Source organism: Gekko japonicus, unplaced genomic scaffold (assembly GCF_001447785.1).
Source record: "Gekko japonicus isolate JY-2015 unplaced genomic scaffold, Gekko_japonicus_V1.1 scaffold4218, whole genome shotgun sequence".
Lineage (NCBI taxonomy): Eukaryota > Metazoa > Chordata > Lepidosauria > Squamata > Gekkonidae > Gekko > Gekko japonicus.
Window position 1 is genome coordinate 19,316 of NW_015163733.1, and position 13,124 is coordinate 32,439.

At 48.9% G+C, this 13,124-nt stretch overlaps 1 protein-coding gene across 1 annotated transcript in view; it reads left to right on the forward strand.

Moving 5' to 3' along the window:
* Positions 1-7,156: 7,156 nt before the first annotated feature.
* PCMTD2 (protein-L-isoaspartate (D-aspartate) O-methyltransferase domain containing 2) overlaps positions 7,157-13,124 on the forward strand; it is a gene marked incomplete at its 5' end in the record, with an annotated part of 17,178 nt that continues 11,210 nt past the window's right edge. The window contains 2 exons of the mRNA XM_015407877.1: positions 7,157-7,259; positions 10,434-10,605. Of these exons, the coding sequence (XP_015263363.1) occupies positions 7,157-7,259; positions 10,434-10,605 (275 nt within the window). The remainder of the gene's footprint in view (positions 7,260-10,433; positions 10,606-13,124) is intronic.

The window sequence follows — 13,124 nt, forward strand, 5'->3', positions numbered from 1 at the left end:
CCCATCTCCCGCTGGTTACCAGCCCATTCTATTATTATTATTGTTTCCTGTTTGGTGTAGTGGTTAAGTAAAGGTAAAGGTTCCCTTGCTCGAAAGCCAGTCGAATCCGACTCTAGGGTTGCGGTGCTCATCTCCGTTTCAAAGCTGAAGAGTTAGCGCTGTCCGAAGATGTTTCCGTGAAACACCAAGTGCACGGACTCTAATCTAGGAGAACCGGGTTTGATTCCCCACTCCTCCACTTGCAGCTGCTGGATGACCTTGGGCAAGCCATAGTTCTGGCAGAGCTTTTCTCTCAAGGGGAGTTCTGTGAAGAGCTCTCTCAGCCCCGCCGACCTCACAGGGTGTCTGTTGTGGGGAGGGGAAGGGAAGGGAAAGGCGTTTGTAAGCCGCTCTGAGACTCCTTTGGGGAGTGAAGGGTGGGGTATAAATCCAATCTCTTCTTCTTCCCTCCCTTGAGAGCCAGTTTGGTGTAGTGGTTAAGAGCGGCGGACTCTAATCTGGGAGAACCAGGTTTGATTCCCCGCTCCTCCACTTGCAGCTGCTGGATGACCTTGGGCAAGCCATAGTTCTGGCAGAGCCAGCCATTTTTGGTGCAGCCACATATACCACAGGAGGTAGAGCCAGCCACAAAATGGCTGCTGCAACTTTCCTCAGCCATGCAGTGAAGATCATTGTGCTGTGGTGGCAGCTGCTGCCAAAGCAAAGCTTTTTAAAATCTGCACAATTCAGATCTCCAGTGGCCAATCAGAAGCCTTGCTGGACAAAAGCCCCACCTATTTATTTATTTATTTATTGGCCTTTTCCCCCGCCCTCCCGCCGAGGTGGCTCAGGGCGGCTTACAATAATTTAAAAACCAGTATAAGAATTAATAACATATCATATCTAAAAATACATTCAGTAAAATACCAAAAATGACTTATTAGCATTAAAATTGCAGTTAAAGCATTACAATTAAAGCAATTAAAGCATGACGGCCATCTGTTATAAAGCGCTAGAACGATCAATGTGGTCCAGGCTATTAAAAGGCCAGTGTTCCCTCTAAGCTGAGTTAACGTGAGCTAGCTCACAGTTTTTTAGCCTTTGGCTCGCACATTTTTGCCTTAGCTCAGGAAGGATGTCTCTGGAGCAAACTAATTTATGCAGTAGCCAAATCGCTCGCTCACAGCTTTAATGCCAGTAGCTCACAGAGTAGAATTTTTTTCTCACAAGACTCCACAGCTTAGAGGGAGCATTGCTCTAAGCCACCGGTTCCCAAAATGAGCAATACCGCCCCCGAGGGGCGCCAGAACAGATCCACAAACGGCATCTTTTTATCCACTTCTTGGAAGGTAGATGTCCAGGGGGGCGCTGAGTCATTCTTTTTTCTGCAAAGGGGGCGGTAGGCCAAAAAAGTTTGGGAACCTCTGCCGCAGGCAACGTCCAACCGTTAAAAGCAATATAAAAACAAAGCTAAAAGAAGGATGGTTAGATGCTATCAGACGGCGTCAGACAGATTTCTTCGCTACCCCGCTCTGGACTGTGTCGCTGACGAGGAGGCGGGTGAGGAGGGGGCTGAAGCAAAGATGGGGGGAAAAGAAGAGGGAGAAAAAGGGGAGGGTGCCAGCCATGATGGAAGACCGCCGCTGCCCTCAAACAAAGGCCCGGCGGAACATCTCTGCCTTACAGACCCTGCAGAACTCATTTAAGTCCCGCAGGGCCCTGGTGGTATTTGGCAGAGAGTTCCACCAGGTTGGAGCCAGGACCGAGAAGGCCCGGGCTCTGCTCGAGGACAGCCAGATATTTTTAGGACCACATACCCACTGGTGGCCAACAGAGGTGAGTCACACGCCCATTTGCAAGTGTCGGAACAGTCAACCGGCATAGGTGCCTGTGTGAAGTGGTTTGGCTTGGAAGCTGTACAAGTTCCCGTGGGCTGGGGCTGGCTGCGTGAATGGAAGAGTCCCCGTTTTCTGTACCCTTGTGTTGTCGTGTTCCTTCCCGCCGGAGAGCTGACGAGTTTAATAACACCAGCAAGAACCCAGACAGTTGCCTTCCCTGCACTCCTGAACAAAGTGAAGCTTTTAAGTTATCCAGCCAGGCTAGCCCGCTCTCGTCAGATCTTGAAAGCTAAGCAGGGTCGGCCTCGGTCCGTAATTGGACAGGAAACCACCAAGGAAGAAGAAGAAGAAGAGATTGGATTTGTACCCTGCCCTTCACTACCCGAAGGAGTCTCAGAGCGGCTTACAGACTCCTTTCCCTTCCCCTCCCCACAACAGACACCCTGTGAGGTAGGCGGGGCCGAGAGAGCTCTCTCAAGGACTGCCCTTAAGAGAACAGCTCTGAGAGAACTTGTGACTGGGCCAAGGTCACGCCAGCAGGTGCATGTGGAGGAGTGTGCAATCAAACTTGGTTCTCCCAGATTAGAGTCCGCGCTCTTAACCACTACACCAAACTGGCAAGACAATAGTCTTAAGAATAATGGACATGGCATTCGATAAAAAAAACCCAGCCAATGGATTCCCTGATCAGTATTCCAAAGCCTACTGAAGACATACTCAGGCAGAGCGCTTAGGGGGGCCTCTGTGGAGTGAACTTTATTGGCTCACTCACATCCGGCAGGAAGGATCACTAGCCACTGGCAGACAAGTTGACAAGACTCCCCACAGCAGGCACCCTGGGGAGGTGGGTGGGGCTGAGAGAGCTCTTGACAGAAACTGCTCTTTTTCAAGAATAGCTGTGCCAGAGTTATGGCTTGCCCAAGGTCATCCAGCCAGGTGCAAGCAGAGGAGTGGGGAATCAAACCCGGTTCTCCCAGATTAGAGTCCGCGCACTTAACCACTACACCAGGAAGTCCAGGGTCGCTACGCAGAGGCAGGCGATGGGAAACCACCGCTGAATGTCTCTTGCCTTGGAAACCCTATTGAGGTTGCTGTAAGTCGGCTGCAGTTTGATGGCAAAAAAGAAAGAAAAGAGCGAGCCAAACATTTGCTTAAGGAGCATTCCTTTCAACATCTTGCTTAGCCAGCTAAGATATCTCACCTTAGATGGTACACACAGATCTATTCTGGTAGTGTTGTTGCTCTCCTCAGACACAAGGGACTTTACCCTGACTTGGGGCCCTGTTGGAAGCTTTTCACCTCTTCAAGCATCTTGCATCAGAGAGAAACTCTTTGCGCTGGAGGAAAACACTGCTGTTAATGGAACAGATTGGCGGCTCCAACCCCCTGGCCCTCTTCCTGATAATAACATAAGAGAAGCCAATGTTGGATCAGGCCAGTGGCCCATCCAGTCCAACACTCTGTCTCACACAGTGGCCAAAACCCAGGTGCCCTCAGGAGGTCCACCAGTGGGGACAGAATTCCAGAAGCCTGTCCACACTTTTGCCCCACCCCCAAGCACCAAGATTACAGAGCACCACTGCCCCAGACATAAGAACATAACAGAAGCCATGTTGGATCAGGCCAGTGGCCCACCCAGCCCAACACTCTCTGTCACACAGTGGCCAAAATCCATGGGCCATCAGGAGGTCCACCAGCAGAGCCAGAACTCCAGAAGCCCTCCCACTGTTGCCCCCCCCAAGCACCAAGATTACAGAGCATCACTTGCCCCAGAATGGAGAGTTCCTATCTATACCTTGTGGCTCATAGCCACCGATGGACCTCTGCTCCCTATGTGTATCCAATTCCCTCTTGAAGCCATCCATGCTTGTAGCCGCCACTTCCTGTGGCAGTGAATTCCACGTGTTCATTCCTCTTTGGGTGAAGAAGGGCTTCCTTTTATCTATTCTGAGCCGACTGCTCATTAATTTAATTGAGTGCCCACAAGTTCTCATATCGTGAGAAAGGGAGCAAAGGACTTCTTCCTCCGCTTCTTTATCCCGTGCCATTAGAGTATTTCAGAAGTTCTGTACCTAATATGAATAAGACAGATAATGGTCTGTGTGTGAGCTGAAAGGAGCAGCACTGCCCGTTTTCTGAAGCTCCCAATTAGCCCTCGATAGGTGGACTGAGGAGCTGCGATGACTCAAGTGGTTAAGATGCCACAGGAAGTGGTGGCAGCGTGAAGAAGGGCTTCCTTTTATCTATTCTGAGCCGACTGCTCATTAATTTAATTGAGTGCCCACAAGTTCTCATATCGTGAGAAAGGGAGCAAAGGACTTCTTCCTCCGCTTCTTTATCCCGTGCCATTAGAGTATTTCAGAAGTTCTGTACCTAATATAAATAAGACAGATCATGGTCTGTGTGTGTTCATGTGCCCTCCTTTCAGCCACAAAGGTGAGCTGAAAGGAGCAGCACTGCCCGTTTTCTGAAGCTCCCAATTAGCCCTCGATAGGTGGACTGAGGAGCTGCGGTGGCTCAAGTGGTTAAGACGCTGAACTGCAGGCTGTGGAAGGTCAGTAGTTTGAGACCCGGGTGCCGCATGATGGAGTGAGCTCCCGTCTCTAGTTCCAGCTCCTGCCAACCTATCAATTTGAAAGCAAGAAATTGCAAGTAGATAAATAGGTACCACTTTGGTGGGAAGGTAACAGTGTTCCGTGCGCCTTGGTGTTTAGTCATGCCAGCCACATGACCACGGAAATGTCTTCGGACAGCGCTCTTCAGCTTTGAAACAGAGATGAGCACCGCAACCCTAGAGTCGGATTCGACTGGCTTTCGAGCAGGGGAACCTTTACAAGGAGCTACTGGACTCGAATGCCGCTCGTCCAGGAATGGATCTGTTAGTAATTCACCCCGATACTTTGGACTTACAGAACAGTCTCCGGAGCAGTTCCAAGAACTGCATAGAAGTGAAAACGTTTTGTCTGAATGGCTCCTCTTGTGCGGCTGATCTTGTGAACCACCAGTATCAGAAGTCAGATCAGGCTTAAGGATCACCGACGAGCAGGGTTCTTTTGGTAGAAAAAGCCCAGCAGGGACTCATTAGCATAATAGGCCACACCCAACAGCAGAAACTCATTAGCATATTAGGCCATGCCCCTGACAGCACAGCTCATTAGCACATTAGGCTGCACCCCCATGTTACCAGAAGTGTGGTCATCCAGCCACACCCACCTTTTGCTTGTTATTCTGTTTACCTTGTTTGTTGTCAAAACCCAGAGCCTTTTTTTGTAGCAGGAACTCCTTTGCATGTTAGGCCACACACCCCTAATGTAGCCAATCCTAATGAGTTTCTGCTGTTGGGTGTGGCCTATTATGCTAATGAGTTCCTGCTGGGCGTGGCCAACTTGGGAGCTAGCCGGAACTCCATTCCTATGCGTTTCTGCCCAAAAATAGCCCTGCCGATGAGTGTGGTGCATGGAGGGCTCACCTGGACAAAATGTTTTCACTCGCTTGCCTCCACGTTCCTCGGAATCTCATTTTTGATGGACACAGAGCTGGGTCGTCTGTGGTTCGTTTGGTTCCCCGCCTTTGCGATTCCCAACAACCGTCACCGTTCCTCGTTATAGCACAGTACGGCAGACAGTATAACCGTCCGTGGGCACTGGATAGCTTCCTTGCCGTCCCCTGCCTTAAGGAAGCATACTTCTCCAGCATTGGGTGGCATTACAAAGCACTAAAGCTGAAAGTAAGGGCAGAATCGCCTTGAGTATTTTCCTCGTCATCAGGGACAGAATTTGGCATAAAGCATCAGGAGGTATCGTTCCTCGGCATGCAGGCCTAGAGATGTGTGGAAGGCTTCCTTTCTCTGCAGAGAGAAAGAGCCGGTAGTCAGGAGCTCAAGGTGAAAGGGGTATCATTTGGGAAAGACCCCTGCAGTGTTTTCTCATCACTCTTGCTTTGCACCACTGTTGGCAGTCACCAGTCGGAACAGAAAGAGTTCAGTTGGTTCAAAGATGCATAAACATACCTCTGTGTTTGCATCTCTTTCGGGTTTACTGGCTTTCTCTCCCCTCTCGAGTTTTGGTCAGTTTGGTGTAGTGGTTAGGAGTGCAGAGTCAAATCTGAGAAATGGGTTTTGATTCCCCACTCCTTCACACGCAGCAGCTGGTGTGACCTTGAGTCAGTCACAAGTTCTCTCAGAGCTGTTCTCTCAAGAGCAGTCCTCAAAAGAGCTCTCCCAGCAGCCCCCCCCCACCTCACAGGGTGTCTGTTGTGGGGAGGGGAAGAGAAAGGAGATTGTAAGCCACTCTGAGACTCCTTCGGGTAGTGGAGGGCGGGGTATAAATCTAATATCGTCATCTTCTTGCTCCTCTTCTTCTTCTTCTCTCAGAGCTGTTCTCTCAAGAGCAGTCCTTGAAAGAGCTCTCTCAGCAGCCCCACCAACCTCACAGGGTGTCTGTTGTGGGGAGGGGAAGAGAAAGGAGAACTGTTCTGAGACTCCTTTGGGTAGTGAAGGACGGGGTATAAATCCAATCTATTCTTCTCTTCTTCCTTCTTGGTAGCAACTTCTACCTCCTGCCCTCCTCTGAGAGTCAGTTTGGTGTAGTGGTTAAGTGCGTGGACTCTAATCTGGGAGAACCGGGTTTGATTCCCCACTCCTCCACTTGCAGCTGCTGGATGACCTTGGGCCAGTCACAAGTTCTCTATGAGCTGTTCTCTCATGAGCAGTCCTTGAAAGAGCTCTCTCTATACCAGAGCAGCCGTTTTCTCCAGGGGAACTGATCTCTAGTCTGGAGATAGGTTGTAATAGCGGGAGAGGTAGGTGCAGTGGTTAGGAGCGCGGACTGCAATCTGGAAGAACCGAGTTTGATTCCCCACTCCTCCACATGCAGCTGCTGGTGTGACCTTAGGTCAGTCACAAGTTCTCTCAGAGCTGTTCTCTCAGGGGCAGTTTCTGTCAGAGCTCTCTCAGCCACACCCACCTCACAGGGTGTCTGTTGTGGGGAGGGGAAGGGAAAGGAGATTGTAAGCCACTCTGAGACTCCTTCGGGTAGTGAAGGGCGGGGCATAAATCCAATCTCCTCCTCCTCTTCTTCTTCGCTGCCCAGCTGTAGCCGTTAATGTACAGTGGATTTGTCTGCATCTTTAATACGATACCGTTTTCCACTTGTCTTCACGTTCGGTCCAGGTAGTCAAGAAGAAGGTGCCGCCAAGGTGTCAGACTCCAAACTGGAGTGACCCTTTCCGTTGTTTCCTCCTGGCCGGGGTTGGAGGGGGAGAACGTCTTAGAATCGGAGCCGGTTCTTCATGCAGTCGCCCTCAAAAAAGTTCTCCATTCCCTTTTCTTAAACACACAGGTCCTTTCGGGGTCAATCACGGCGTGGAGCTCCACTCCGACGTCATCGAGTACGCCAAGCAAAAACTGGACTTCTTCATCAGAACGAGCGACAGCTTTGACAAGTAAGACCGGAGGGGTGTGTGTGTGTGTGTGTCTGACTCAGTGTTCCCTCTAAGCTGAGTCAGTGTGAGCTAGCTCACCGTTTTCTTTAGCCTCCGGCTCACGCATTTTTGTCCTAGCTCAGAGAGGACGGCTCCAGAGCCAACTGATTGACGCAGCGGCCAAATCGCTCGCTCACAAAGTCAAATTTTTGCTCACAAGACTCCGCAGCTTAGAGGGAGCATTGGTCTGACTTCCATCATTCGGGATGATCATTCCTGGTCGTAACGCTCAACGTCGGCAAAACAGAGAGGCGGACAAGTAGGCAAAGAGGAGTTGAGGATCGCCCCCTCCCCCCGGCCCGGTGTGCTCTGATGTGGCTGTCGAGCTCATGTCAGACGGTTGCTTCTATTTTTACTCCTGTGACTGTGACGCACCTGTGGTTCCTGAATCGGGGAGTGGAAAGCAGCTAGGAGTGGAAGATTTACGCCGTATGAAACGAAGACTTGTTCTCAGGCCCGGAGCCAGGGTTTTGTGCCTTGTGGGGGGAAAATATTTCTGTTGGGGCTGCCATTATTTGTCATAATAAGGGGGGGGGCATGCGCCCCCTCCCTCCCCTCCTGCAAGATTTAAAGGGCCCTCCGGCTGATCAGTGGTCCACGGGCTCCCTCCCTGTTGTCTGAAGACCAGTTGTAATAGCAGGAGATCTCCAGGTGCTACCTGGAGGTTGGCAATCAGATCTGCAGGGGCTGGGGGGGGGGCAACCTAGCAAGCATAGCAAAGCTTCTCCCGTGAGAACAGGTGGCATCTCCAAACTCACTTTTGTGCCATTTTTCCTAGCGGTTACCGTTTGCTTCATCTTTTGATTTCCTTTTTCTTTTACTTGTAAATAACCATAGGGTCTGGAATAAAATTGAATTATTTGCATTCGATGGAAACCTTCCCTAACGTTTTGAAATGGTCACAATATTTTTTTTTTAATTCGCTTTCGTTGTCCCGCCATAATAATTAACTTGCTTACGTAAGTGGCTTCTAGACGAAACTGATTAAGAGTCTCTCTTTGTTCTACACAGAGTTAATGTTTTAGGAGTACTTTCCATGGAGATAGATCAGGATGGGTCGCCGTGTTAGTCACTGTAGCCGTAGAAAAGAGCAAAGTGTCCAGTAGCACCTTAAAGACTCACAGAATTTGTGGCAGGGGAGGCGCTTTCGTGAGTCCCTGCTCACTTCTTCAGATACAGCTAGAACGTGAGTCCATTTGTCCTTCTATCTTGGAAACTGGAGTGATTTCAGATGCCGGATGCCATTAGCAGACAAATGACATTTGCCGCAAATTTTGTCTGTGTTCAAGATACTCCTGTACTCTTGCTCTTTTCTACTGCTGGACGTGCTTGTTTGACTGTATTTGACTGGTCAATTTGTCAAGACTTTTTTGACAAAAGCAGGTAACCCAGTCCTAGACAGTGTTCCCTCTAAGCTGAGTTAGTGTGAGCTAGATCACAGTTTTTTAGCCTCTGGCTCACACATTTTTGTCTTAGCTCAGGAAGAATGGCCCCAACGCAAACTAATTTATGCAGTAGCCAAATCTCTTGCTCACAACGCAATAATCCATGCATATCCACACTGGTGAAACATCTCTTCCAAACACACCTTGGAACTGTACCACTTGGAGAAGGGAAAGCAGTATATCTCTTGGCTAGAGCACATGCTCTGGTCAGCTAGGCGGGGAGGGGGTTGCATGGAATCAGTGCTTGACATTTCCACTTGAAGGGATCTTGGAGAGCTTTTGCCAGTCAGAATCTCAGATACAAGTCCCTTTTTACATGCATGGGACATGTTCATTCTTTAGCGTACATTTTTAAAATGTACATATTTTAATGAATATTTTAAATTTAATTTTAATGAGAGCCAGCATGGTGTAGCAGTTAAGAGTGTCCGACTAGTATCTGGGAGACCCAGGTTTGGATTTTGGATCCCTACTCGTGCCATGGAAGCTCACTGGGTGAGCCAGTTTGGTGTAGTGGTTAAGTGCGTGGACTCTAATCTAGGAGAACCGGGTTTGATTCCCCACTCCTCCACTTGCACCTGCTGGATGACCTTGGACAAGCCATAGTTCTGGCACAGCTGTTCTTGAAAAAAAGCAGTTTCTGTCAGAGCTGTCTCAGCCCCACCTACCTCACAGGGTGCCTGTTGTGGGGAGGGGAAGGGAAAGGAGTTTGTAAGCCGCTCAGAGACTCCCTTGGGTAGTGAAGGGCGGGGGATAAATCCAATCTCCTCCTCCTCCTCCTCTTCTTCTTAGGCAAGTTGCACTCTCTCAGCCTGATCTACCTCTCAGGGTTGTTGCGAGGAGAGAGACGTAAGCCACCTTGGGAGCAGTGTTCCCCCTAAGCTGAGTCAGTGTGAGCTAGCTCACAGTTTTTTAGCCTCCGGCTCACACATTTTTGCCTCAGCTCAGGAAGGACGGCTCCAGCGCAAACTCATTTATGCAGGAGCCAAATCGCTCACTCACAAACTTTAATGCCAGTGGCTCACAGAGTAGAGTTTTTGCTCACAACTCCACAGCTTAGAGGGAGCATTGCTTGGAACCGTATTGGGAAGAAAGGTGGGATATAAATTAATTAAAGACATGAATAAATCCTCAGTTCTCTTGGAACACTGCGTTTGCTAAATTTCTCTTGGGAGAGCCATGTTCTGGAGCGTGCCCATCTTCCAGGACTGTAATATTCAGGCTTGAGCCTTTTGAAATATCAAATTAGACTTCGCAGGACCCACATATGTACGTTCGCCTGCCTCAAAGTCAAGGGGTTTGGTGCCTTGGCTCTTGAATCTATTTTATACACAAAGGAAGGAGGAGGGAGGAGGAGGAGGAGATTGGATTTATATCCCGCCCTTCACTACCCAAAGGTGTCTCAGAGCGGCTTACAAACTCCTTTCCCTTCCCCTCCCCACAACAGACACCCTGTGAGGTAGGTGGGGCTGAGAGAGCTCTTGACAGAAACTGCTCTTTTTCAAGAACAGCTGCGCCAGAACAACAGCTTGCCCAAGGTCATCCAGCCAGGTGCAAGCGGAGGAGTGGGGAATCAAACCCGGTTCTCCCAGATTAGAGTCCGCGCACTTACCCACTACACCAAACTGGTCTGGTCGAGTCCTCATGCCATGTAGAAGTTTTTCTCGCAGCCATCCTTCTCTCTTCTCAGGTTCGAGTTCTGCGAGCCCTCCTTCATCTCCGGCAACTGTTTGGAGCTCTCCCCTGAGTGCACCCAGTACGACCGTGTTTACTGCGGTGCCGGCGTCCAGAAGGAACACGAAGATTACATGAAGAGCTTGCTGAAAGTCGGCGGCATCCTGGTCATGCCGTTGGAGGAAAAGGTTCGTGGGGGGGGACAGGTCCCTTGCCCGGGATTCTCAGTGTGCCGCTTTTGGAATCGAAAGTCAGCGTGATGTAACAGGGTTGCCGTGAGGATAAGACAGAGACGAGTGAGACCATATAAGCTGCTTCAGGTTCCCGTTGGGGAGATTTTTTTTATTTTTAAATTATTTTTATTAAAATTTTCAACTGTTTAACAGAGCAATACAAACATTGTCAACTCGGTGAGCTACATTAAGAAAAGCATTCTTTTAAAAAAAAAAAACCAGTTCAATAATACTTTTTAATGTGCCCTTATACTATTTAGTTGAGCAGTGCTAATTACGTAGATATTTGCCCTCGGGAGGCAATTCCAAGGAAAGGACTGAGCTGACTAAGAGCCGATCTTTGACTATGAAAATAATATTAACTGCTTTTTAACTTTATATCGAGAAGTCATTTCTCTCTTTAAAAAGTGACAATTTTTCTGACGGCTTGTACAGATCCCTCTCGTTGCGGCTCTCGTCGAAGAAGACCGTACATTTCTCTAGTAAAAAATAATCCCAGACTAGGGCATACCAAGAGGCGGTTGTGGGAGGTTTGGTTTCTTTCCAGGAACAAGCAATTGTGGCTTTGACTGCTGTCAATAGTATACTATTCGGATCACGTCCTAGCCAGAAAGCTGGGGAGGGAAGGGACTTAACCCCGAAACCTGGGATCCAGAACCTAAAAAGGTAAATCAAACAGAATTGAGGGCCAACAATAGAAACTTAGTATGAAAAGATACATGTATTTATTAACAAAGAATTAAAAAGCGTGTAAGGGCCCAATCACACCTCACGTAAAAATGCCAAAATCTACCACACAAGGGCCAATGGACTTGACCTGACGCATTTCGGCCTGTGTAGGCCTTCTTCAGAGGTCAAACACAATGAGGAGCATATTGGCTTACATCATAATACAGTACAATCATACAGTTTATGCAACATAGATACAAGATGGACCAGAAAAGAATTGTTCCAAAGTGAAACCCACCAGGCACAGAATAAAAGTATCAATGAGGCCTCCAAAGGTGCAGTCACATGCCAAATGATATTTCACTGATACTCATTTCTGGTCCAGAAAGTGCCTTCCAAAGGTCGTTTAGCCAAAGCGTCCTCAGTAAAATTGTCCTTAAGCAAAGAGCTTTTCATACTATATAATTAAGTTTTTATTGTCGGCCTTCTGTTCTGTTTGACTTACCTTTTTAGGTTCTAGCCAGAAAGCTTGCAGGGGACTTCTTCCTCCCCAGTCAGATAGTAATTTCAGGAGAGAACAGAAGATGGGGGAAGGAAAGAGTCAGGGAAACTCTCATGGTTAAGCGCAGCTCTGCTTGTGCTAGACAAGATCCACAAGCGGAGGACGAGCAAGTTATGGTGAGAAGCCAACAGAATTAGAATGCAAAGAACACACGCAGATGGCTGACGGTATGGCGTATGAATCATGTGCGTATATGTTGTGTATTTATGTTTCATTAGAGACAGAGTTGTTCCAACATGCTGTCTGTCTGCCGCATTCTGAACTTCCGCGCTCGGAGCGTGTTGAGGAAATGGAATGTGATGTTTGGGGGAGGGGGGGTTGCAATGCACTGAAGACCAGAACTATGGGGAAGGGGCCGCAGGTTCCTTCTGTAGCCTACCTGTGCCATGGCAAGCCATGTCGGCGGCAGCTGCCCTTTTCCCTTTTCCTTGTTTGAGTGGGGAAAGACTTGAGACTGTGCCTAGAACAGACACTTGTTTCCCCTAGGGGGCTCTGTCTTTGGAAAAAAGATTGCGTTCCTTTCTTGCTGCCGCATTGGAAAGACCTTTTCTCTGTCGGTCTGATCAGTTCCATATTTTTGGCTATTTGCCTCACGGCTCTTTGGATTTTTCCTCAGTTATTTACCTTTTTTGTGTTACCTCTTTGTTATCTACAAAAACTTTTTAAAAAAAGACTTTATTTTTCCTGAGGGGGGAAAGTTCCATTTACCTCAGCTTGGCTTTCGGGCTCTACCTCCCCCCCTTCTTTCTCCACTACATTCTTATTCTATGGAGAAAAAGTGGGGCTTTTTTTAACCGGTGTCACCGTTGCGGTAGTAAACTCGCACCACCTGACCACCACACCCTCTGTATTTTGTGTTTGGGAGAGTCTCACAGACCGCTCTCTTGCCAGCACTGTGCCATATTTTCAAACCAAACCCGAAAAAACAGAGCTGCGCGCCTCAAAGTGGCGCCCCTTGAATCGGCTCTAAATCCTTCCACAACGATCGATTCCGAGACCTTCAACATCGATGGCTCCGGTACTGAGGCCTGCCTTTGACATCGTTCAACCGACGCCAAAGCCTCCGGCATTGAAGGCGTAATCCTCCGCCTCAACACCAGTGAAGAAGAGACCCAAGACAAGTAAGGAGACGTCCGCAAAAAACGGTTCCTCTAAGCCCCTCAAAGCGGCAAAGAAGGTGAAGGTAGCGGCGTCCGCACTGGGTGATGCCCCTATTAGAGTCCCCCCCCCTCCATCAATATCA